Below are 21410 nucleotides of genomic sequence, written 5' to 3' on the forward strand. Positions count from 1 at the left end.
GTGTTGCTCGAAGGTATCGTTAATAAATTCGTGGACGTTAGGAAGGATATTCTTTCGGTAAGAATACTCATTGATCGATCCCCATTCCTTTTCCCAGAAGATACTAGGGCCTTTAGTTGAGCCGTAAAAGCAGCCCCAGAACATCCACCCTCCTTTTCTCTGGTGCTTTTCAACGATACAAGTAGGGTCCCATTCCTCGTCGATTCGGCGTGTAACATACTGCTTACGGTGAGGACCACTAACTACCCAGGTTTCGTTACTCTAAAGGATTGTACGCCATTGTTCGAGAGTCCAGTCTTTATGTTCTATAGCCCAGGCCAGTCGCTTTTGCTGGTTGGCTTCTGAAATAGGAGGCTTCTTCCGAGCAACTCGACGGCGAAATCCGTGGCGGTAAAGGGCGTTGCGAATCGTAATCCAGTTAAGAAGGGAGTTGAAAAGGGTAATAGAAAGCTCCAGGAAGCTCATCCGACGGTGTGCCTTTGATTCACACACATACCGAATAAGCTCGAGCTCTTGATCGGCCGTAATAACGCGTGGTCGGCCAGATCGTGGGGCGACCTCGGCCGCCGGGGCTCGTATCGCATGGCGGATTTGGTATTTCGTATAACCAGTGGTTTCTTGAATTCGGGGTTGGCTAAGGTGGCCGTCGAAATAAAGGGTACGAATTCGTTGACGCTCTTCAGTAGTAAGGTGGCGATTGGGAGCCATTGTGGTGCTGGCTGGCTGGCTAAGTGGTGTTGAAAGGTGGAAAATACTGGTCTGGAGGAAATTGCGGTAGAATTTTGGCCGAAGTTGGCCTAGCCAAAAAAACAAGGCCCTGGGCGGTACTTGACAAGGGGGCAAAACTTTTGTACGTAACCACAGTACACCACCACCTCGTGTCTTTCTCTATCCCGCAACATTTTCACCACCGTCTCCATCTTAGCATGCCTTAGGTACTGGTCGTCATCTCCGTTTGCGATGCTGAGCGGTGTGTCATCCTTTACCTTGTCAATATCAGCCGGAACGGAGATCAGGGACGGGTGGGCAGTGAATGCGCAGTTGACCAGAGGTGGGGACATGTGGGTAAGGCGGATTGTGTACAGCCCTCCCCAGCAGAAGCCAGCCACGCCAATTTTGCCTGACGGGCCAAGCTCTTGTCGAAGGTAATGGAAAAAGGTATTGACTCGGGGAGCAGCGACGGCGTATCGGTTATAGAGGAGGAACCTGACGAGCTCCGGGACAACACGGACGTAGGTCCAGATTTTGGTGAAGATGTTGGCTGTGGGGAGGGCGTCTGCCAGGATGAGGAACTTCTCGGTGAGTGAGGTTCCTTTGTGAAAGTCGGGAACAACGACTGTGCAAGGCACATGCCGTGCGTATGCATCGGCAAGAACGCGGGTGTTTCGCAGCTTCCAGCCGAAGGCGTCGGTGATTATTACGACTGTGCCGAGGGAACGGGCACCTTCAGGTGGAAGAGAGACATAGGAAGGCACGTTGTGGACAGTCTGCTCCGTGCCGACCGGAGTGATGTCTCCACGGAGAGTGCCGGTAAAGCAGTCTCTACAGAATGGGGCTTGCATCTCGTCATATGATAATTTGGATGAGACACGGTGGAAATAAAAGATTTGGCATGATTGAGGTGGTCGAGGTCATAGATATGTCGAGGTCAAAGGCGGGGTAGCTAGACATGACCCACCTGATTGCGACTCAGCTCTCACTCATGCTGCCGCTCTTGGTTGAATGCTCGCCGTGTTCACCGAAAACCAACAAAGGCTATCGCGGAGATGACCATGTTCAAAGGCGGTCCGGGGGCATGGGACCCGGTGCATCCGGGTATCTCCAAGATTTACCAGTACCGCCCGTTAACACCGAAATGTCAAGAACACGATTACACCATCAGGCTCCTTCATCTCCTTCCGGCCCGAGACAGCGATGCTTCTCTCCGTTGCTGGCTGATTGAAAAGGGCTACAGGGACTACTGGGGGATACCCGTCTACCACGACTATCATGCCGTGTCGTACACCTGGGGCGACCCTGTTTTTCCAAAGGCTCTCGAGGTCCTTCCTAACAGCTTCTCATCTCCCACCGAGTCACTTGGTGTCATCCGCATTACGCAAAATCTTCACTCGGCCTTGAAGCACCTAAGACGGCGCGATGTTCCCGTGGTTCTCTGGGTGGATGCTGTATGCATCAACCAGAGCGATGTCACGGAGCGCAACAGCCAAGTGTCCAACATGCCCAACATATACAAGAAGGCTTCGTCGACAATAGTTTGGCTCGGGGACGAATCCGCTGTTGATGATGCTCGGTTATGCATGAGCTTTTTCGAGAACCTGGGGAGACTTTCGTCAACTTCTCAAGACCAGCAGCATTCTACCTCCTGGCGAAAACGATTCGAGATCAACCAGCTCGTGGGAGACTTCCTGGATGAAAACAAGGCTGAAATTGCATTTTTCCTCGAGAGGCCTTGGTTTCGCCGTCGTTGGATTGTACAAGAAGTCGTTCTGGCCAAAAGTGTGGCCATACACTGCGGACGGTGGAAGATCGACTGGGACACCTTTCACCTCGCCATGTTTGAGCTCTTTGGGAGCGACCAAGGGATATTCACACAAGATCATCGCACAACCATGCGGACAATGACAGGCGTCCGCAATGGCGGCCGTACCATAACAGCAGTGCGCAACATTGGCGTGGCAGCAAAGAAACAGCTGCCGCTGGACACTCTTGTCGAGTTTGCATCGTTTCTCTGTGCCGACCCTCGGGACAGACTTTACGCCCTATATGGTGTCATCAAGCGTTGGTCCCCACGCCAGGTCACGATGCAATTGAGTCAAATCAGCAACATTGATTATTCCTTGCCGACCGAGACCGTCTTCACGAACTTCGCAGCTGAATTAATGCAGATAAATACGCATGATCTTCAACTTGTGGCGTCCAGATACTGGATTGTCACCCATGTTTTGCAGCTTGCGACAGCGTTCGGTCAACGGGATATGCCAGGTGATCATTTCGGTATCAAGATCCCGTCATGGGTGGTGGACTGGACGGGCGATCTGTGTTTTGAGCCACTGCAACACTCACGAACAAACGGCGTTGCATTTGAAGCGCTCAGGGGCAATGATGTGGTTCAGTTCCTCCCGAACAAAGAACATCCATCTCACCTTGTGATGGTCGGCATACCGTTTGACATGGTCACAGCAACCATATCATTTGATATCGCCCCAATGTTACTGACCAATTCGGTCCACAAAGCCAGAGTATCTTTGAATAAGTTCCTCTCCGAAGTGGCTCGTCACGTCCATGACGATTCTTACAAGCCGACTTCGGAACATCTTGTTACGGCCTTGGCAATTTCACTCGTTGCAAATTGGGACCATACTCCCAGCAACTCGTACTTTGCACAAGACCCATGCTTCATCCAAGACTTTCTGGCACAACTACGGAATCAACAGTATCATTTGCCTGAAATGTTACATAAATGGCCAGCGTACGTCGAGCTGATGGCTATTACAATGCGAGGACGGTCTCTTTTTCTGACTGCCAAAGGATACATGGGCGTTGCAGCAACAGCAGTCAAGACCAGCGACGTGGTCTCTTTACTGGACGGCCAAAGTGTGCCCTTCATTATAAGACCGGAGCGAGCCGCAAAATACTCGGTTTACCATGGCGAACGGGGCGCCGTGGAAGCGCCGGATTGTTTCGACTATCAGGCCATGAGGTATAGCTATGACATGGCGATGCTCGCGAGCGACCCAGGCGCATACAACAGCTTTTCTTTAATCAGTGATGCTTACGTGCATGGCCTAATGAAAGGGGAAAGTAATGAGATAATGAAGAAAGATGGCGATGATCTTGCGCTGAAAATAATATCAATTTCTTGATAGAGACCATATTGCATCATCATCTATCAGTAACCTCACGACAACCACCCCTCCTGTCGAGAATCTAGAATTTGTCAGTCAGGTCTCTAGTTCCAAGTCATCTGGGCCCACAGTGAACCAACCTTCTTTTGATTTTCCCAATCGACATCTTGCTTTATCATATCCGGTAGATAAACCATTCCTCTTGGTGGCCCCGCGAAGCCATATTTCTCCTTTAACTTGTGCAGCGTGATTGGCGTTTCCAGTTCATACACCGTCAAAATTCCATATGCGTATTGCCCCCATTTCCATGCTGGGATATCCAGAACCAGTCTTTTATTCTCTGATTTGTCCTCTCTCACAGTCACGCTGTCACCTGTGGCTCGCAAAAGTTGGTCCTGAGCATGGTCACCATCCTCCACTTTCCTCCTTTTTCGGTGGTCCTCCTCCTGTCGAATTTGCTCGTCCACCTCCGCCTGCTCCTCGACATGAGTTACCTCTGGTGTTTCGTCTCCATTTTCCAGGTTTTCCCTCTCCAGCAGCTCTCTCCTTGTCACTGGTGGAGCGATCTCCCCGACGTGAGTAATTGCTGAAATTGGAGTAACTCGATAGAACCAAGCCCTCTTGACAGTGTCCGCCATTCTGTATTTGCGAAACTCGTAGCGTTTTGTTTCTTCCAAGATCTGGGTCATGTAGGGCTCGCGCATGGGGAGGATGACGTCTTGCTTGGGTGCTTCTGTTGTTGCATTTTGCTTTGAGGGTCTTTTTCGCTTTAGTGGCATGTTGGTGTTTGTTTTACCTTCTGGAAGTTGCCGTTGACCATGAAAGAAAACTCAACAAGAATATCAAATCTATCTTTCCATGAGTCGTGCTGAAACAAAACAGCTGGAACTTTCTTTGAGATAGTGGTTTAAGTTTATGGGGTCGGGTTAGGGTTGGGTGTTACTGGAGCAACAAGGGGCCTCAGGGGTAATCATTTGGTTATAGGGACTGCAACATGCCAACATTTCATCAAATCTGAAGAAAACCCGACATTGGCGTGCCTGCGAAAAGGGAACTGGTTGTGACAATGGCCTCTTCAGAATCGAAATGGTAATGTAGTGTGCCGACTCAGCTGCCTACTCCCTGCTCAGTTGACTGCTGTGGGCCTTGGGCCTTGTCAGGCAGGAATGATTGGGCCTTCTTGCGCAGGCAGTCACGGCAGTCACATCCATTGAGCCTCCCGAAATTCCATTGAGCCTCCCCCGCGTCGGTTGTCGGATGTGTCCGTGTCACTCACCTGGCAAAAATACCAAATGGCAGACCCTTTATCCATTGGGGCGAGTGTTTTGGCTTTCATTGGCCTGGCAGATCGCATCATCCGCCTCAGCAAGTTTTGCATCGACGGGCTCAAAGATGCGCCCAGCGACATTCGCATGATCCATGGCGAGGTATCATCCCTCAGGGCAATCATCGACGTTCTGGCCGAATCAAAAGCTCCATCATTTTTGGAAAACAACGCCGCTCTCCTCAGCTGCCATCGTTGTCTCTCCGACCTGGAAACTCTGCTTCCCACCGATGCGGGTGTTGGCCTTCCCCGCCGCCGCCTTACCATTGCAGAGCTCGCTTGGCCCTTGAAGCAATCAAAGGCTAGGAAGACTCTGGTTGAGCTCTCGCAGCACAAGGCTACCCTCCTCCTGATTATATCAGGTGATGTGCTGTAAGTTAGGTCAGCTTACCCCCCAAACATCCAGTTTCTGATGCGCAAACGCCATCTTCCAGGCATGAGTTGCGCGCCATCAAGACAACGCTGCACGAGATTCAAAATAATGTCACTGGTTGGTCCTCCTCGTTATTCCAGACTTCCTCGGGTCCCTTCTGATCAGTCCCTTCTCCAGAATCCGAGCGTCGTAGCATTCAGACTTGGCTGGAGCAGACGAATCCGTCACGGCTTCACAATGCTGCCATCAGTAAACACGAACCAGAGACATGCGCATGGTTGACACGCTCTGATGGATGGAAATTGTGGACGTCCTCGACATCTCGCTATCGAATGCTCTGGATTTACGGAATACCTGGTGCTGGCAAGACGGTATTGGCCTCCTTTGCCATCGAAAAGATCAGGCTGCTTTGCGAAGGCGCCACCAACTACGTTTACGCTTATTACTATTGTCATTACTCCAACGCCCAAGACGAGGCTATACCACTGCTGAGATGGGTAGTCGCCCAGGTTTCTCGACAACTCGGCTGGGCTCCTGTCGAGCTCAAACGCCTCCATGACAGAGGTTGTGAGCCAACCGTCCCAGAGCTACAACACATTCTTGAACTTGCCCTGGCACGACTGGAACGGTTATTCATTATTGTCGATGCACTTGATGAAAGCATGCCGAGGGACGAGATAATACGTCTACTTGCGACAATATCTCTCGACGCCCGATTCTACAAGGTCCGCATCCTTGCAACGAGTCGCCACTACGGTGACATCGAGCGCTTCTTTTCTGCCATATCATCATCCATCTCCATGAAAAACCCGTATGTCGATTCCGATATTCAACGTCACATTCGTGCAAGGTTTCAGTCTAGCATGCGCCTTCGGCGATGGCAGAACTCTTTCCAAGCAATCGAGGAGGCATTGGTGTCGGGAGCAAACGGCATGTATGTTATCTCCCATTGGTCTACTCTGGTTGAGCTTTCTGACTCGCTATTAACAGGTTTCGCTGGGTGGACTGTCAACTGCACAGCATTGAGCGTCTTGGGGACAAGACAAAACTCGCATCCGTCTTGCAAGATCTTCCTCGTGACCTGACCGAGTCGTACATCAGAATATTCGAGGCCATCCCCGAGGTCGACCAGCCGTTTGTAAAACGGATCCTTCTGTGGGTATATGGGGACTCCAGAACACATTGGGATGGTCGAGGTATCAATGGAAAGCTGTTACTAGAGGCAGTTTCCTTCGACCTGTACGGCATCAAGGACAATGCCTTCGATTGGGAATACCTGCAAGATATTTGTGGCTGCCTCATAGCAGTGAGGAACGAACTTTCGAACCCAGGGGTTACTGATGGTGACAGTTTCGATGACGGAGCCAGTTGCTGGGTCACCCTTGCACATTACACTGTCTGGGAGTTCCTCAGTTCCTACCACATCCTGTCGACGCCTGTTTCAGCATTTGCAACATCTACCGAAGTTGCTGAGCGGCAGTATGCGGTCAGCATCCTTCGCAACGCCCTGGCAGCGCGTCCCGAAGACCCAGGAACACATTGGCGGCGCGACCGCGAGGCGTATTGTCTAGTTGTGGGATGCATGTTCTTAGGCTCACCATGGCTCCAAACCTCCGAGGACCTAGACCTGTTCTATCAGTTCATGGACCCTCAGAACCCTCATTACCGCCGATTTGGCCCGATACAGGCACGTGCGCTGCGCGGCGAGGAAGATTTCTCTTCTCACTGCTTTTTTATTCTGGCAATTCCTAGCCAGTTTCGAGTTCCTGAACAAGCCTTCGAAAGGGAGAATAACGCAGAAGTGGTTCTGAATGCCCACCTACTTAAGAATTGGCTTTCTGTGGGCGCTGGGCGCTCCCTAGAGCTGCCAGCTATTGGTCGCTTGTCGCAAGATGAAGTTTGGGAACTAGGAAAACACCAGGTTGCCGGTCACTTCATTAGACTGAATAAGTCAGGAGAGGTACAAGAAATCGGTTTCGATGGGAGGGTCTGGGATATTACGTCTCCGCCAACTCGAAGATTACGTGCCGCGTCGCTCGATCCCAGAGCCGGATCGCCAGCCCTGGTTCCGTCAAATGAGAGCAACAAAAAGAGGAAGCTAGACAGTGGGTCAATGACTCGAGGATAACCACCCATTATCCCAGCTCAAAATCGTCCAACATCCCGCACTTTATGAGTTGTTACACAAACCCCATACAAGTGACAAGAGACCCCGCATGGTGACCATGCGTCTGACACGGCTGATATTTGTATGGCCGAATTGGAGAATTGAGGCGGATCTCATGGCATATCTATGCAAGGGGATGGGACCAACCATTCGAATCACCAAGTTGTCTGACTGACTGAGCCGCCGGTAAATCAGCTTCCCCGCAGCACCCAGGAGTTTTTGATAAAGTCTTACGCTTCACCATCCTGAAAGTCACTGGTTCATTCAAAATCCAGCTTCTTGTCAGTGGAGTATTTGACACTGAAGCAATGTCGATAACACACCCCCAAACCTACCCTCACCCAGACTACGAGGCTGCCCATCAGCAGACCTACGAGCGTGCTCCTCGACACCCGATAACACCCATTCCACTGCCTCCTGGCGTTGGCCAAACCGACTTTGATTCTGCCATTTCCGAGTTCATCTCCATCGCAGGCGAGGAATCGGTTTTTGTCAAGGAAGGACTGTCTGATTACATTGATCCGTATGATGTCCATGAGCATGACCCTTCCCAGCGCAAGCTGCCCAGTGCGGCTGTTTGGTATGTCCTTTTCTACCTCATTTAACGCAGTATCACATTAACCCTTTCACCCTCCTCCGTCTCCATCTCTTCCATCGCTAATCTTGAACCCTAAACCAGCCCCGACTCAACAGACCAACTCTCCTCCGTCCTCCGAGTAGCCAACAAGTACAAGATCCCACTCTGGCACTTCTCCCGCGGCAAGAACCTCGGTTACGGCGGCCCCGCTCCCCGAGTGAACGGTTCGGTGGCTCTTGACCTCCACAAGCTAGACAAGATCATTGAGGTCAACGACGAGTACCACTACGCTGTTGTCGAGCCTGGAGTCACCTTCATCCAGCTGTACGAATACTGCGTCGAGCACAAGAAGAAGGTCTGGCCTAGCACGCCGAGTCTAGGGTGGGGGAGTGTCATCGGGAATGTGAGTCACCTTTCTCCCCTGAGTCCATGTGTGTTGCTGACGCCGGGATAGACGGTAGATAGAGGAATGGGCTTCGGGATGAATTACACTCACCATCAATGCGTAGCTGGGATCGAGGTCATGTTACCGGACGGTGATGTCGTGCGGACGGGACAGTGGGGGATTTCCTCTTCTCCGTCTGCGTTTTTGTCCAAGTTTACGTTTGGTCCTTCGCTGGAGGGGTTGTTTTTCCAGTCAAACTTGGGCGTCGTGACCAAGATGAGTCTGTGGCTCACCCCCCAGCCGCAGGCGTACATGTGCTGCAGTTTTAGCATGCCGCTGTTTACCGACCTGGAGGTGATGGTGGATGTGTTTGGGGAGATGAAGAGGAACGGGACGGTGCAGTCGTGCGTGTGGTTTACCAGTCTTATCGAGACGCTTTGCATCATGGGGCGGAGGGAAGATTACTGGACGGGGGAAGGGCCGGTGCCGGATTGGAGGCTGGAGGAGCTGAGGCAGGAGACGGGGTTTGGGCATTGGTATGCGCGGTGGGGGTTGTACGGGCCGAAGAGGATTGTGGAGGCGCAGTTTGAGGAGATCAAGAGTGTGCTTGCCAGAAGGGCGCCGACGGGGACGATAGCGGGGAATTTGTATGCCCATCCGGAAGAGGACGGGAGGTTGGATGCGACGACGGTGCCGGATCAGGACGGGCAGATGTTTGTGGGGATTCCGAGTCTGTGGAGTTTACCGTTGATCAACTGGCCGATTTCGAAGGGGAAAAAGGATGGCAAGGCGGCGCATGGGGATTATGCACCGGTTATTCCGTCGAATGGGAAGTTGCTGATGGAGTGGATGGAGGTTAGCAAGCCGATTTGTGAGGCGAATGGGGTCGAGCTGATGGCGGATTTCTTTATGCACGAGAGGCATGTTGTGTTGATGAATATGTTTACTTGGGACCAGACAGACAAGACGCAGAAAGAAAAGATGGAGAGGTTGTATTATGGGCTGTATGAAGAGGCAAAAAAGAGAGGGTATGGGATGTACAGGGGGCATGTGAACCACATGGGTGAGTTTGTCTGTCTTTGCTGGGGGGGACAAAGGCGGCTGACAATAACAGATCTCATTGCCAATTTGAACGACTTCAACAATCACGCCTACAACCGCTTTGTGGAGAAGATCAAGGTGAGTCTCTGAGATGGTTCTGAAGCTGTGAATGGATGCCAACATATTACAGGATGCAATCGATCCCAATGGAATTCTGGGGCCTGGGAAGCAGGGTATCTGGCCTAACAGATTCCGCCATCTAAGGGAGACGCAGGAAAAGAGGTTTGACTAAAAAGGCACTGCTGATTTGCGATGAAAAAGAAACGAAAAATCCATGACAGATCTACCTTGCTCAAGCCATCACAATTCTAGTCATGTTAGATGTCCCAGTACTTGTCGTGCAGTCCCGAGTAGAGTGGGTGTTGAATGTAAGACCACCATGGACACTTCCCGGATCCCAATAGACACCAATCCCATGGGCACTATTGTAGATAGTTCCGTTGGTGAAGGTATTCCTAGACCCCACAACTCCCTGCCCCCTGGCGTACTCGGTTGATTGGACGTTCACATGCACACGGTTCCCGCAGCATGTCGTGAGGGCGGATCCGGTCGCGTGTCCGTTTCCTGAAAAGTCCGAGATGGGTATGGTCCTGCTTTTTCCGATGACACAGCAGCCAAGTAGAGTGATTGCTCCGGAGAACACTGCCCCAAACACGGCGCCAGCCACCAATGCTGGACGGGGTGGGCAGATGGGGTGCCCTAGATTCTCGGCCATTCTCACAAAAGTGTAGGCGCCGAGGACGTCGAAAGCGATCGAGGTGAATGTGATTGGTACTCGAAACGCTGAGCAACTTGTTAGTATTGTTCAACCACCTAGCCAACGTGAAGCAACAGGCTGAAGCACCTCCGTAGTAGTAGACGAAACAAAATGACAGAGGTATGGATGCTACAACAGCTGCGATGATGAATTGGTTTGGGGCTTGATCTTGAGCAACAAGTTAGCCTTCCCTCTTGTCTCTGCTGTACGGCGTGGGAAAGGCTCACTAGTCCCAAATATGCGATTGGCTACTGCTACCACTGCGAGAGCGTTGGATCCGATTGAAGTTCCCAACAATGTCATTAGCACAATCAAGGGCGTGTTTTGTGGCACCAGCATAATCAGTCCAGCGACTGCCATAGCGGCCGCTTTGATGGCTCCCCCGATGGCGGCATGTCGAAGCATGTCCGACGTCAATGGGACGCCCATGGCATTTGCGCCCGCCGCAGCCGCAGCAACCGCTGCAGCTGTTGTGAGGCCGACATCAAAGATGCGAGTGGCGACGAAGATGGCCACTTGCTCTTCTAGGCCGCGTGGCTTTTGCTGGCGGAGGGAGTACCGTTGGATCTGGCTGTATACGCACTGGCTAACGGCTTTGTATGGAGTTAGTAGGTAGGAAGCACAAAATAGACTCAGAGAAAATCACATACCCAAGCTCATTTTTGCTGGTCAAGGCAAACGAATCGCGACAGTGTGGTCGCTGAGGGTTTCCTTTCCAACGAAGAGTTGGTTCGGAAAGTTTAATCAACCGCGAACAGGCGCGATGTTCAACCAATATGCCTGAGGCCTCATCCCTACGATATTCAGCCTCATATGGGTTACGAATTCCTCCGTCTTACTCCAAGCACTAATAAAGTAATGGTCAACAGGACCCCTAGCGGTGCACTGCCTCGGTCCCCTGAAATTAACATCCCCCCACCCTCGCCACAAAATAGTTAAGACACTAAAGTAGGTTAAGATGCCTTGAAGGATAGTCGAGAGGCCTTTAAAGATAGTTTATAGGCCTTTAAAAGATAGTTCATAGGCCTTCAAAGATAGTTAACAAGCCTTGAAACATTATTCAAAGGCCTATTTACTTTACTCTTGAGGTTTAGTTCATGGTATGATATGGGTTAGGTAACTTACTTGAGTGTCTCAGTTATTTTGTGGGTAGCGTGCCCCCCCTCCCCTCTCACCGAACCTCGACAGGGGTAGCATCGTTCGGGAACTCCAGCCAAGACTCAGCCACTCTTCTGCCTGCCGTGCGTCCATAGACCTCAGGCTGTGAAAACAGCCAAAACGCCCACTCAACTGCCGTATCTCTGTTATGGCAGTGTGATGTGGCACAATGGAGCAAAGCAATCCCGCAGAAGAGCAATGTCTTATCGACCCAAATCCCGATGTGGTCGGAGTAGGGGTAAGTTCATCTTTCCTTTCCATACTTGCACATTATGTGACTAACCCCCAACAGATCCGCGCGTCGTTATACGTGCTCGCGCTCTCATACCACATCTTCAGCTACGTCTTCAACTCAGCCGAGCTCTCTGGCGCTATTGAATCATCCCTCGGCGTCACCGGCCTTGCCCTTTTCCTGACCGCTGTCATCACGACCGCCACCCAGTCACTCGGGCTCTTCCACGCCCTGTGCGTATTCCACCTGCTTGGCATCGTGGGCCTTTCCGCCCATCCTCGTGGGCGATACCCAGGGGGAGTGGTGCGGAGGGTTGTCTTCATGGCGTTCTACGTGGTGGTCATGACGGGATCCTTGGCATATCTGATCTATGTTTTTGCGACCGCGCCGACATTTGGTGATCAGGCCGAGTGCAACAACACCACGGTGTATGTGCTCTTTGGGGTGAATATCCCCGCAACAAGTCCTGGTCTGCGCTGGACGCTGGTGGCTGCGCTTTCTCTTTTGCTGCTGGGTTTCGGCTGCTGGCTGCTTTTCGTTGGCTGCATAGCTGTTGATGCGATGTTTGGTCGCAAGGTACCCCACGATGTGTTTGGAGCGCAGGATGTGAATCTAGGGAACAACAAGAGCAAACCGCCGCTGTATCAACTTATCAGCTATTTGGCCGGTACCATATACCTGATTGTGATGCTCGAGTTGACTATCCAGCGGAACGCGCTGGCTCCAGGTCTTGAGGAGTGGAGTTTTGGTCAGATTCTCGCCATGACCATGCTGATAGGGCCGCTGATCGAGCTTGCTTCACTTCTGTTGGGGAAGATTGATGGTGTTCATGATCACGACTTGGTTCTGGCGTCTGGAAGGTGAAGAGAGAGCGAACACCTGGAGTGTCAGGGCGAAGGAGGTCTGTTTATTATTTCATAGTGAGCTAAGGCTGTCTTTTACATCCTGTATTCTTTGCTTGGGACAAAGATTTTCATTGTGTAAAATCCCGTTGTTTCACACCAGATGTTACCCAAGTCGTATCCTTCTGGAATCGTGATTTTCTTGGCCACCTTCGCAACAAATGATGGGCCAGAGTATTTATCGTGTCCTTTTACCGGCCCATCAACGCTTTCGAGTTGGGCATATTCTTCGTCGCCAACAAGCCCTTTGATGAAGGCTTCATTGTAGCCTATCTGCTCCATAGCCACAACCCAGAGATTTTCCTTGGTTGATATATTGGCAAGCGAGATGCGTGTGTCCGTCCAGCTATGGTTGGCCCGTTCTTGCTGATTGAGGTAAATGTATTCGCACTGGATGTGGAAGTTTGGATAGGCCTTTTCGAGTTCGCAGGTGATAACATACCGAGTCCCGCGGCAGGTTTTTTCCAGGACAGGCTTGGAAAAGGCCATGTACTGTGGGGGCAAAGCGGTGGCGATAGACGTGGCACCCCTAGCCACCGGGGCAGTCGACGGACCTGCTTGCCCTTGACCGCCCGTAGATGTGTTGCTCCCTTCTTGAATGGATGGTTGACTGGGTTGCCTCTTCCATGTTTCTAGCGCCTTCCTTGCAACAGCTGGCGTTCTCGCCATTTCGTAAAGCACCGGGTAACGTGCTGTCTTGATGGCATAGGCCGTTGCTGTTGCCAAATCACTGCGTCAGCAAGTTGCAAGTCAAGAACAAGGTAAAGTGAGAGCTGCAAGACATACCTCTATCAGAGCTAAATGTTCGTGAGTAACCACCTCTATGTTCCGAACGACTTTGTTTGTTCCGATCTCTGTCTGCACGGTTTTTTGAGTAGTACAGCAATTGCTGTTGGCCATCTCCTAGTAGATTGGCGTCGTTGTACAAGACAATTCCACTTGTATGACTTCCGATCGGAATAACATTGAAGGAAAAATTTCCCTGGATCCCGACCTGTCCTCCCGTTGAGACATGAGCTGGCACAAGAGCCTGTGGTGCTGGGAGTTGTGGAAGCTCAACATCGGAATCATTATTGAAAGAATCGAAACCGAACCCGGGAGAGGCTAGCATATGAGATGGGACGATGCTAGGGGGTGGATCTAAGAAATAAGCCATGGTGATCGAGTTGGGCAGATACTGAGGTCAAGTTGTTGTTGCGGAGTCGAGAAAGTAAAAGCCGGTGTCATTGACGGGGTATGGTAGATGTACTGCCACCCCCCTGTCAATCTGGGGGCGGGGCATCAGCACTGCCACCAAAGGCTGGAGTGACATGTGGCTTCAAGACATTGTGCATAGGTTTATACCATCAACTTTTCATCCAAGTTTTGGTCATATATCAAGTAATGACACATAATCTCCCTTCAAATAGCTTTGTCTTTGGCTCCAGAAGAATACTTCATGCCGTCCTTGACACTTCCAAACAGCATTGCCCACACATCCTGCACCCAGTTTGTTCCAGCTTTCCACGGCCCAATACCAGCAACAAGTGGCATCCTTTTCATCGCAGCCCGTGCATACGTCGAAGTAAGCGTCATCATAGGCCCAGCTGGCATGGAGGCTCTCTTAGACTCGGGGATGTGAGGGGCGGCAGATGAAGCCCCGGTTTTGTCTTGGTGCTTGATAACCTTGATCAGGTTCCTTGTCCGCACGTCCACGCCAGGCGTCCAACTGGCAGCGGTGTACCCAGTCAAAAGCCCAGCATTCGGAACGCCCTCAATCATGCACCCATTCCACACATAGCGCTCCCCCATGGTTTCGTTGACAGGCTTCCCATCCACTGTAACAGCCGTGCTTGACAAAACCTCCATGTGCAATCCGGTAGCAGTCACAATAATATCAGCCTCAATCTTCTCGCCGCCAGTCTTGACGATGATGCCGTCACTAGTAACGGTGTCTATGACATCCGTCACAATGCTGACGCCAGGCTTGTGCAGCGCCTTGAAGAAATCGGCACCCGGACAGAAGCAGAGGCGCTGCTCGAAGGGGTTGTACCGGGGATTGAAGTGCTTCTCGATCGCAAACCCTTTTGGCAGCTGTGACTTCATGGCGTCGATGACGAACCTGCGTCCGGCATTGGGAAAGTTGAGAACAAACTGGACAAAGACCGTCTCGAAGAACATTCTCTGAAACCAGTTGATGGTCACAGCCCAGCTGCGCGGCATCCATTTAGACAAGGTCTTGACCGTCTTGTCTTTTCTCGGAAGGGCGAGCACATAGGATGGGCTGCGTTGTAGCATGGTAACCTGCTTGGCCTTTTCTGCGAGGGAAGGCAGAAGGGTGATGGCTGTGGCGCCGGAGCCGATGACGATGATCTTCTTATCCGCATAGTCGAGGTTCTCGTCCCAGAACTGAGGATGAATCACCTGTCCCTGGAATTTGTCGATCCCGGGGATGGTAGGCGGCAAAACCTTGTCGTAGCTGTAATAGCCACTGCAGGCAAGCAGCCACCACGCCTTGATCTGCTTCTCTTCTGTGACACCATCTTCACATGTGATTTCCAGTTGAAGCGTCCACTTTTGCTCTTCAGAACTCCAGTTTGCAGCCTTTACGCGGTGGTGATACCGAATCTTCTTGTCGATGCCTTCGGAAGCAGCGCACTCGGCAATGTACGACTTGATGGCTTTGGCGCCAGCCATGCTCTCCTCAAAGGGCCACGGTCGCCATGGGAAGCCATATAATGCCATGGTGCTGTCGCTCCGGATGCCTGGATACTTCCAAAAGTCCCACGTTCCACCCAGAGAATCCCTGGCTTCGAGAATCGCATAACTGTGATTGGGCAGCTGGGTTTGGAGGCGATATGCAGCGTTGATGCCCGTGAGCCCAGCACCAACGATGACAATGTCGAGCTCCTCGACGGCGGTGGTGTTGGCCATGGTGTATCTGCTGGTTTTCCGGTGAACCCTTTCGAGGATGTCAGGGAACTTTTTCTCCTCAAGTAAATTGGGAATTTCGGAGCCGTTCCTGGAGTTCGGATTCGGGGAGCTTCCGATCCTTCCAGGTTCCGATCATCCCCAATGGACGGGTTATCGCCGAAGAGGTGGAGCGGTGTGGCACGATCTTAGCCAACCACCGCACTCGCTAAAGCCACGCTAACCAAAACAGGGACCCCCTTGTTCAGCCCTGCTCCCGTCAGGGGGCGAGACATTCTGGTAACGGATATCTCTTGGCGCTATACTACCACCAGAAAATATGGCCTACGAGAGGGAGGTCGACCTCGGGCGACGTCTTGTGTGCGGCTTTATTGCCATAGATTGGCGGGTACTACACAGGACGGTTTAGATGTGGATTGACATTCACATGCTGTCGGCAGCATGCTGCATCAGTTACACACCGCTTTCTCCCAGACCGTCGCAGTGCTCTTGCTTGTCCGGGTCAATATTATTCTGAATCCCAGGGTATCTTAGCTGAGCTGTTTGGACGAAGGAGACACCTGCCCCACCTCGAGGACAAGATGAGCACTACCTGGCAACCGTTTTGTTTTCTCTCCAAGAGCCCACAGCATGATCCAACTCTGTTGATGCACCTCGGCATTCGAGACGTTGTTCCGATCGGCTTGTGATCCATGTTCGACATCGGATCGAGACGGCGCTCTAGACTTGGAAATTTCTGTTGTAGTACATGCGGTATCAGCGGGGACAATTCAGAACAAAGTAACCTGACAGGTTGCACAAAGCGGTGGTGGTGGTGGTGGTGTTGCCAACTCTCTCCTAGATGTACGTACCGTTCCCCGCTTGGAGAGAAACAGATAGACTCGTACTTGTCCACACGTTGGGTACCACATGGCTTCAGTCCATGTGCAACAGTAGTCCAGGGGTAGATAGTCGAGAAGTTGGGTCTTGGTACATTGTCTGATTGTTAGACTGGAGCCGGATGCACTTTCAATTAGGGGCCTGGGTCCAGCACGCCAGACCTATACCGCGTGAATCTGGAGGCCTTTTTCCCTAGGCAAGGAAATTGCAGGGCAAGCACGAATCTGCCCTTCCCACACTGGCAAAAGAATTCTTTTGGGTGCCCACAACATCAACCATTTCCTTCCAGCAGCATCAACAAAAACTCCAACATCCCATCTACATATTTTTCATCTGTTGTCTCAAGTGCGCGCATACATCTGGTCCATTGTCTCTCCTCGTCATGCTCACTGAGCAGCATCACTTGAGAACCTTCCAGGCCACTCTGTAAGTATGTTCAACTCCTGTTTCCTTTCCATCTGGACGTCGCTAACACTACGAAGAATACCACAGCTCCTCTGTATAACGTCCCCAGAGCTCCGCAACCCTTTCTCGACGTATCATCCGAAACACTAGCACGGATCTCTTCGCTCGAGGAACCGCCAACTTCACGCCCGAGGACATCCCTGGCAGACCAAGCCACACATATCACCTGACCCTTTGCCTATCCCGTCATAAGTATCTGACAAAAGCACCAACACTCTCGTTCTACTGGGCTTCGCTCGGATCGTTCAGCTGATACAATAGCAAGTAGCACGCATTCCTCGCACCTAACTTCCTGTGGTGTCGTCTTCCATAAGACGCCATTCCTCGAATCCTTACTCTTGGGGGTCGGTTCACTCTCCCAACAGAAATGGCCTCCAGCAATTCTTTCTCCGCCGCTGCTTTCGCCCCGTCGCGCGATGTGACTCCTTGCCGACCTCTCCCCCTCATTGGGGAAGAGGATATCGAGATGGGTCCGATGGTACGTACAATTTCGGTTTCTTAAGACGCCTTCGCGGGGACAACATAAAGTCTATCTACCCACTACACCCCTTCTTCGGATGGATTACTTCCAGCTAAGGAATAATTTATTCTCCCTCGCTTACAAAAAGCTTCCTTTGCTTTTGTTTATTCCTTTACTCTTTGTTTTCTATACAGTCTTTGCGGCTTCTAGGTGTATTTAATCTTGGTAGATTATCTGAGCTTTCTGCTCCTTCATCAAGTGGAATGAAACCTGCTCTTTGAAAGTTGGGCTTTCTCATCCGAGCTTTGAGGAGAACCAAGCGGTTTCATTGTCAGTTGCCGGCAACCCTTTTGTGCTTCTTTTGGGTTTATCTTGGGCGGGAGCAAAAGATGCCACGTGCAATGGAAACGCGTGCTTGTTTAATGGAGACTTGTACTGACTAGACAAGCAACAGAATCGTCGCCAGCGTCTTCGCGAGCAGGTCACCGCTGGCCTCCGCTCCGTTGCAGAGAAGTGCGGTTTTCGAGAAGCCGTCCCAATTTGGGCAGGAAGTCTGCTTTTACTCTGTCGCTTCCTGCGCCTTGGCTGTTGCGGTGAGCTATGTGGTACGGGCTTTGATTCAGTAAGTGCCGTTTCACGTCCTCCCAGCCAGTTCTCACCCATTACAATCTCGGTTTTCAGTTAAACTTGCTAACTAGCTACGTGGATATTATGATGATTGCAGAGCCTTTAAGCCCGACCCCGGCGATGTTTGAGTGAGTGGTCGGGCCAGGCCAGCGCCCCACGCAACTGGATTGCGTCCCTCCTTTCGGAGGATAAGATGAATTCGGAGAAGCAGGCGTGGAACACCGGTCCCTCGAAGAAGTCCAAGAAGAAGAAGACCGAGGAGGGGGCCAGCGCTCCGAGCAACTGGATTGCCTCACTCCCATCGGAGGAAGAGCGGATGAAGATAAGGAGGCACTACGCCAAACAACTGGAAAGCGTGGCTCTTCTTCGAGGAGGAACAGACGAAGATGATCCACGAGGAGGAGGCATTGCTTGGGCACTCTTTGTGATTATATTTGGTAGAGCAGTCCATCACTGATATTGGTGTCTGCACATTCTAGCAAGCGATCTTTGTCAAAACGTTGTTGGACTTTTGAGGTCCAACTTGCACCCTGACGGATAGCGATCTCCCAGTTTGGGTATTTACCCACACTATTTACCCTTCCTACTTCCTGTCCCGCATGATCCCCTTCCCAGGTTTCAAATTCTCATTACCAAAGTAGAACACCTGAATTGGCACCGTCGTCCCAAACGCCCCGGGGCCACGTACCCGCAAGACCACCTTTCCATCCTCCCCAACCGGCCCTTCCTCACCAAACTTGGTAATCTCGCCATTGAAGTCCAACACAAGCTGCACCCAACCACCCCTGGCCGACTCCTCTGGTCCTCCCTTGACAGTGACCTCGATATCAACGCCCGAACCCTCAAGCCAGTCTGCTGTCACGATTGTCGGGCCCGAAGGCGGTTCCTGGTACCCGTTCGCCGTCAGTGCCCACTCCGGCTTTGCCCCCCGGCAGGGAACACAGCCCGGCGGTCCCCAGTACGAGCTATCCGATGGCATCGCTCCCGTGACGAGGTTGCGGTAGGCCCACCACATCCTTTGAACGCCTGGCCAAGAGACGGTTGGTGGTGGGCCACCGTTGAAGCCAGTTTCTCGCTCCAGCAGTGCGGGGTGTCGCAGGGAGACGTCAGGTAGGAGGTCGTTGGACTGGCGCCTGCTCATCCATCGTCTGGGAGTGGTTGCGTTGGACACATGGGGGACAACGTTGGCCCATCCGGCGGTCCAGTTTCGGCTGGACCAGTAGAACTCATCAATGGTAATGGACCAGAGCTTGCGTTTGCCATTTTCCAAGACGAGTTGGTCGTGGTACATCCCCCCCATCCAGCCGTTGCTCCCTTGTGTTCTGCTTGTTCCTGTCTGCAGGTTGCGGGTTCGGAGGGTGGCAGAGCGGCCATCGCGAGATACGAGAATCACGGGCTGGAGTCGCCAGTGAAAGGGTACAGAGGAGCGGAGGGAGGACATGGAGGGGTTGTAGGTGGTGCTGTTTTGGCGGTAGTAGCGGGATGCACAGGAGAGGGAGATCGCGTCGGGGGTGTAGTACCATCCTATTCCGGGGGATAACTTGTGGCCTCGATCAGAGTGCAACTTGGCAAAGTCTGAGCAGCGAATGTCGTCGATGTAGAAGCCATAGGAGCCGGAGGTGTTTTCGGATTCGTCATAGGCGGAAGAGCGCAAGAGCAGACGGTGGATGTTGGCAAGTCTGTCTCGCGTTTCCTCTTCTGGTTCTTCCCACGCCGGATATCGCTTGTAGAATGGCCGCCATTGTACAGGCCGTCGGTTCTCAGTTGATTGGTAATAGGGGGGTAGGACAGGAGGTGGATCTAACGAAGAAGCTGGCAAGATACCCCCATCTCCCCAGCCGGCGGCATAATCGGCAAAGAGCAGGCGGTGGTATCTCAGGTCTTGGATCTTCCAAGTGCCGGTATCCAGGTCTTTGACGAGGCTATGGTGGAAAACGCAAAACTGCCATTGACCGGTCTGAGCATTATCATCACCAATCAGGCCAATCTCTAGCCCTCGAGCGACGGCAGTCTTGTGATCTGGACTGACGTTGACAACAGTGCCAAAGATTGGGTGTTCGTTGAGAATGCCGTGAGACAGCCCTTCTGGACCCATGCGGTTTAGGACAGACTGGATGCCTGCAGGTCCAGCCGGTGACGTGTTATTTTGGACGGTGATGGTGCCGTTCGAGGTAAAAAGACTGATAACATCCGGCCACATTCGCCTGTCGACATAATACCCCATGCCATGAACAAGATTTCGCACCTCGTCTTCTTCGTTGAGATGGGCAACCCGGTATTCCAGCTCGTCTACGGAAAGGCTAGCGGCGGGTGTTGATCGACGATTCAATGTGCCAGTGCCCTCCTTCGAACGGCTTGCAGTTCTTCCGGCGTGGAGAAGTGTAACGCCAGCCTGGTCGAGGGTGTAGTGGTATGAAATAACAGGGAGCGATCCGTTTAGCCCCAGATTCTTCCAGCCTTTCTCGTAGGTACCTGCGTAGAGAGGGTAGTACCGCAGTAAGGAAATCTTCCATTTGCCCCCGCTGGACACATATTCGTTCTCGAAAATCCCACCCTCGATCCTAGTCGCGCCTTTGCCGTTGCCGAGTTTCCTCAGTGCTGTCCACCGGCCTTTTGCAGTGTTGCCGTCGTCCGCAAGCGTTATGACCGGCATGTCGCTCATGAAAACATGGAGAGACCCTGGATTGATCCCGTCCATATCCCCAGCTTCTTGCTGCAGCCAGTTCTCGATGGCCGGGCGCCCCGTGATAGAACTGGCGTCACTTGTAGAAAGAACGTCTCCAGCCCCTTTGCCCCATCGAAGAATCCCATTCTCTGCAAACAGACTCGCCATTCCTTTCCAGCGGCCATGCTGCGCCAATTGGGCATATGTCCGTTGGATGTTCTTGATCTCGCGCACAGATTCGACTCGCAGAAGATCTTGGGTGAGATTCTCGACACTGAGCACGCCAGGGTCGACAGCTAAAGCGATGCCAGCCCAGAGGACCAACGAAATGACGGCGAACTTCATCTTGTGTAACTCAATCTCGGCGGCGCATGAACAGCTTCTGGTTGGAGAAATGGGGGCGCCATGGGTACGGTATTTGAGTTCTCTGGATCATCTCCAGCCCTGCAGAACATGTTGAAGTGCCGGATGGTTGGATCGGGAATATACGAGTTCGCTGTACCCCGCGACGGTCTGTAATTGGATGCTGCACCTCCCGAGTGTTATGGCTACGGCGAACCTATGAGTTGGGGCTTCATCGAGG

The 21410-nt window shown here is 52.2% G+C and overlaps 10 protein-coding genes across 10 annotated transcripts, besides 1 other annotated feature; 5 read left to right on the plus strand and 5 right to left on the minus strand.

Annotated features, from left to right (window-relative positions):
- Positions 1–708: part of a sequence feature (transposase pseudogene) that runs on past the window's edge.
- Positions 709–797: 89 nt separating this feature from the next.
- Positions 798–1562, minus strand: PODANS_1_1080 (uncharacterized protein; the record flags this gene model as incomplete). Its single annotated transcript, XM_001912256.1, has 1 exon — positions 798–1562. The coding sequence occupies one exon, from the start codon at positions 1560–1562 to the stop codon at positions 798–800; it is 765 nt and encodes a 254-aa protein (XP_001912291.1).
- A 204-nt stretch (positions 1563–1766) lies between these two features.
- On the plus strand, positions 1767–3863 carry PODANS_1_1090 (uncharacterized protein; the record flags this gene model as incomplete). Its single annotated transcript, XM_001912257.1, has 1 exon — positions 1767–3863. The coding sequence occupies one exon, from the start codon at positions 1767–1769 to the stop codon at positions 3861–3863; it is 2097 nt and encodes a 698-aa protein (XP_001912292.1).
- A 2011-nt stretch (positions 3864–5874) lies between these two features.
- Positions 5875–7670, plus strand: PODANS_1_1100 (uncharacterized protein; the record flags this gene model as incomplete). The annotated part of the gene is made up of 2 exons (XM_001912258.1): positions 5875–6570; positions 6633–7670. 2 exons carry the CDS (start codon positions 5875–5877, stop codon positions 7668–7670), a joined length of 1734 nt encoding a protein of 577 aa, XP_001912293.1.
- A 713-nt stretch (positions 7671–8383) lies between these two features.
- Positions 8384–9862, plus strand: PODANS_1_1110 (uncharacterized protein; the record flags this gene model as incomplete). The annotated part of the gene is made up of 2 exons (XM_001912259.1): positions 8384–8689; positions 8741–9862. Coding segments are annotated over 2 exons (1428 nt in total), but the record flags the coding sequence as incomplete, so codon positions are not given.
- A 202-nt stretch (positions 9863–10064) lies between these two features.
- On the minus strand, positions 10065–11189 carry PODANS_1_1120 (uncharacterized protein; the record flags this gene model as incomplete). The annotated part of the gene is made up of 4 exons (XM_001912260.1): positions 10065–10555; positions 10617–10697; positions 10757–11122; positions 11180–11189. The coding sequence occupies 4 exons, from the start codon at positions 11187–11189 to the stop codon at positions 10065–10067; spliced, it is 948 nt and encodes a 315-aa protein (XP_001912295.1).
- A 667-nt stretch (positions 11190–11856) lies between these two features.
- On the plus strand, positions 11857–12783 carry PODANS_1_1125 (uncharacterized protein; the record flags this gene model as incomplete). Its single annotated transcript, XM_001912261.1, has 2 exons — positions 11857–11925; positions 11980–12783. 2 exons carry the CDS (start codon positions 11857–11859, stop codon positions 12781–12783), a joined length of 873 nt encoding a protein of 290 aa, XP_001912296.1.
- Positions 12784–12857: 74 nt separating this feature from the next.
- PODANS_1_1130 (uncharacterized protein) lies at positions 12858–13977 on the minus strand (the record flags this gene model as incomplete). Its single annotated transcript, XM_001912262.1, has 2 exons — positions 12858–13537; positions 13608–13977. 2 exons carry the CDS (start codon positions 13975–13977, stop codon positions 12858–12860), a joined length of 1050 nt encoding a protein of 349 aa, XP_001912297.1.
- A 245-nt stretch (positions 13978–14222) lies between these two features.
- Positions 14223–15734, minus strand: PODANS_1_1140 (uncharacterized protein; the record flags this gene model as incomplete). Its single annotated transcript, XM_001912263.1, has 1 exon — positions 14223–15734. One exon carries the CDS (start codon positions 15732–15734, stop codon positions 14223–14225), a length of 1512 nt encoding a protein of 503 aa, XP_001912298.1.
- Positions 15735–17541: 1807 nt separating this feature from the next.
- On the plus strand, positions 17542–18294 carry PODANS_1_1150 (uncharacterized protein; the record flags this gene model as incomplete). The annotated part of the gene is made up of 3 exons (XM_001912264.1): positions 17542–17553; positions 17990–18157; positions 18217–18294. The coding sequence occupies 3 exons, from the start codon at positions 17542–17544 to the stop codon at positions 18292–18294; spliced, it is 258 nt and encodes an 85-aa protein (XP_001912299.1).
- A 451-nt stretch (positions 18295–18745) lies between these two features.
- Positions 18746–21172, minus strand: PODANS_1_1160 (uncharacterized protein; the record flags this gene model as incomplete). The annotated part of the gene is made up of 1 exon (XM_001912265.1): positions 18746–21172. One exon carries the CDS (start codon positions 21170–21172, stop codon positions 18746–18748), a length of 2427 nt encoding a protein of 808 aa, XP_001912300.1.
- Between the last annotated feature and the right edge of the window lie 238 nt (positions 21173–21410).

Source organism: Podospora anserina, chromosome 1 (genome assembly GCF_000226545.1).
Source record: "Podospora anserina S mat+ genomic DNA chromosome 1, supercontig 1".
In the NCBI taxonomy this organism is placed as follows: Eukaryota; Fungi; Ascomycota; class Sordariomycetes; order Sordariales; family Podosporaceae; genus Podospora; species Podospora anserina.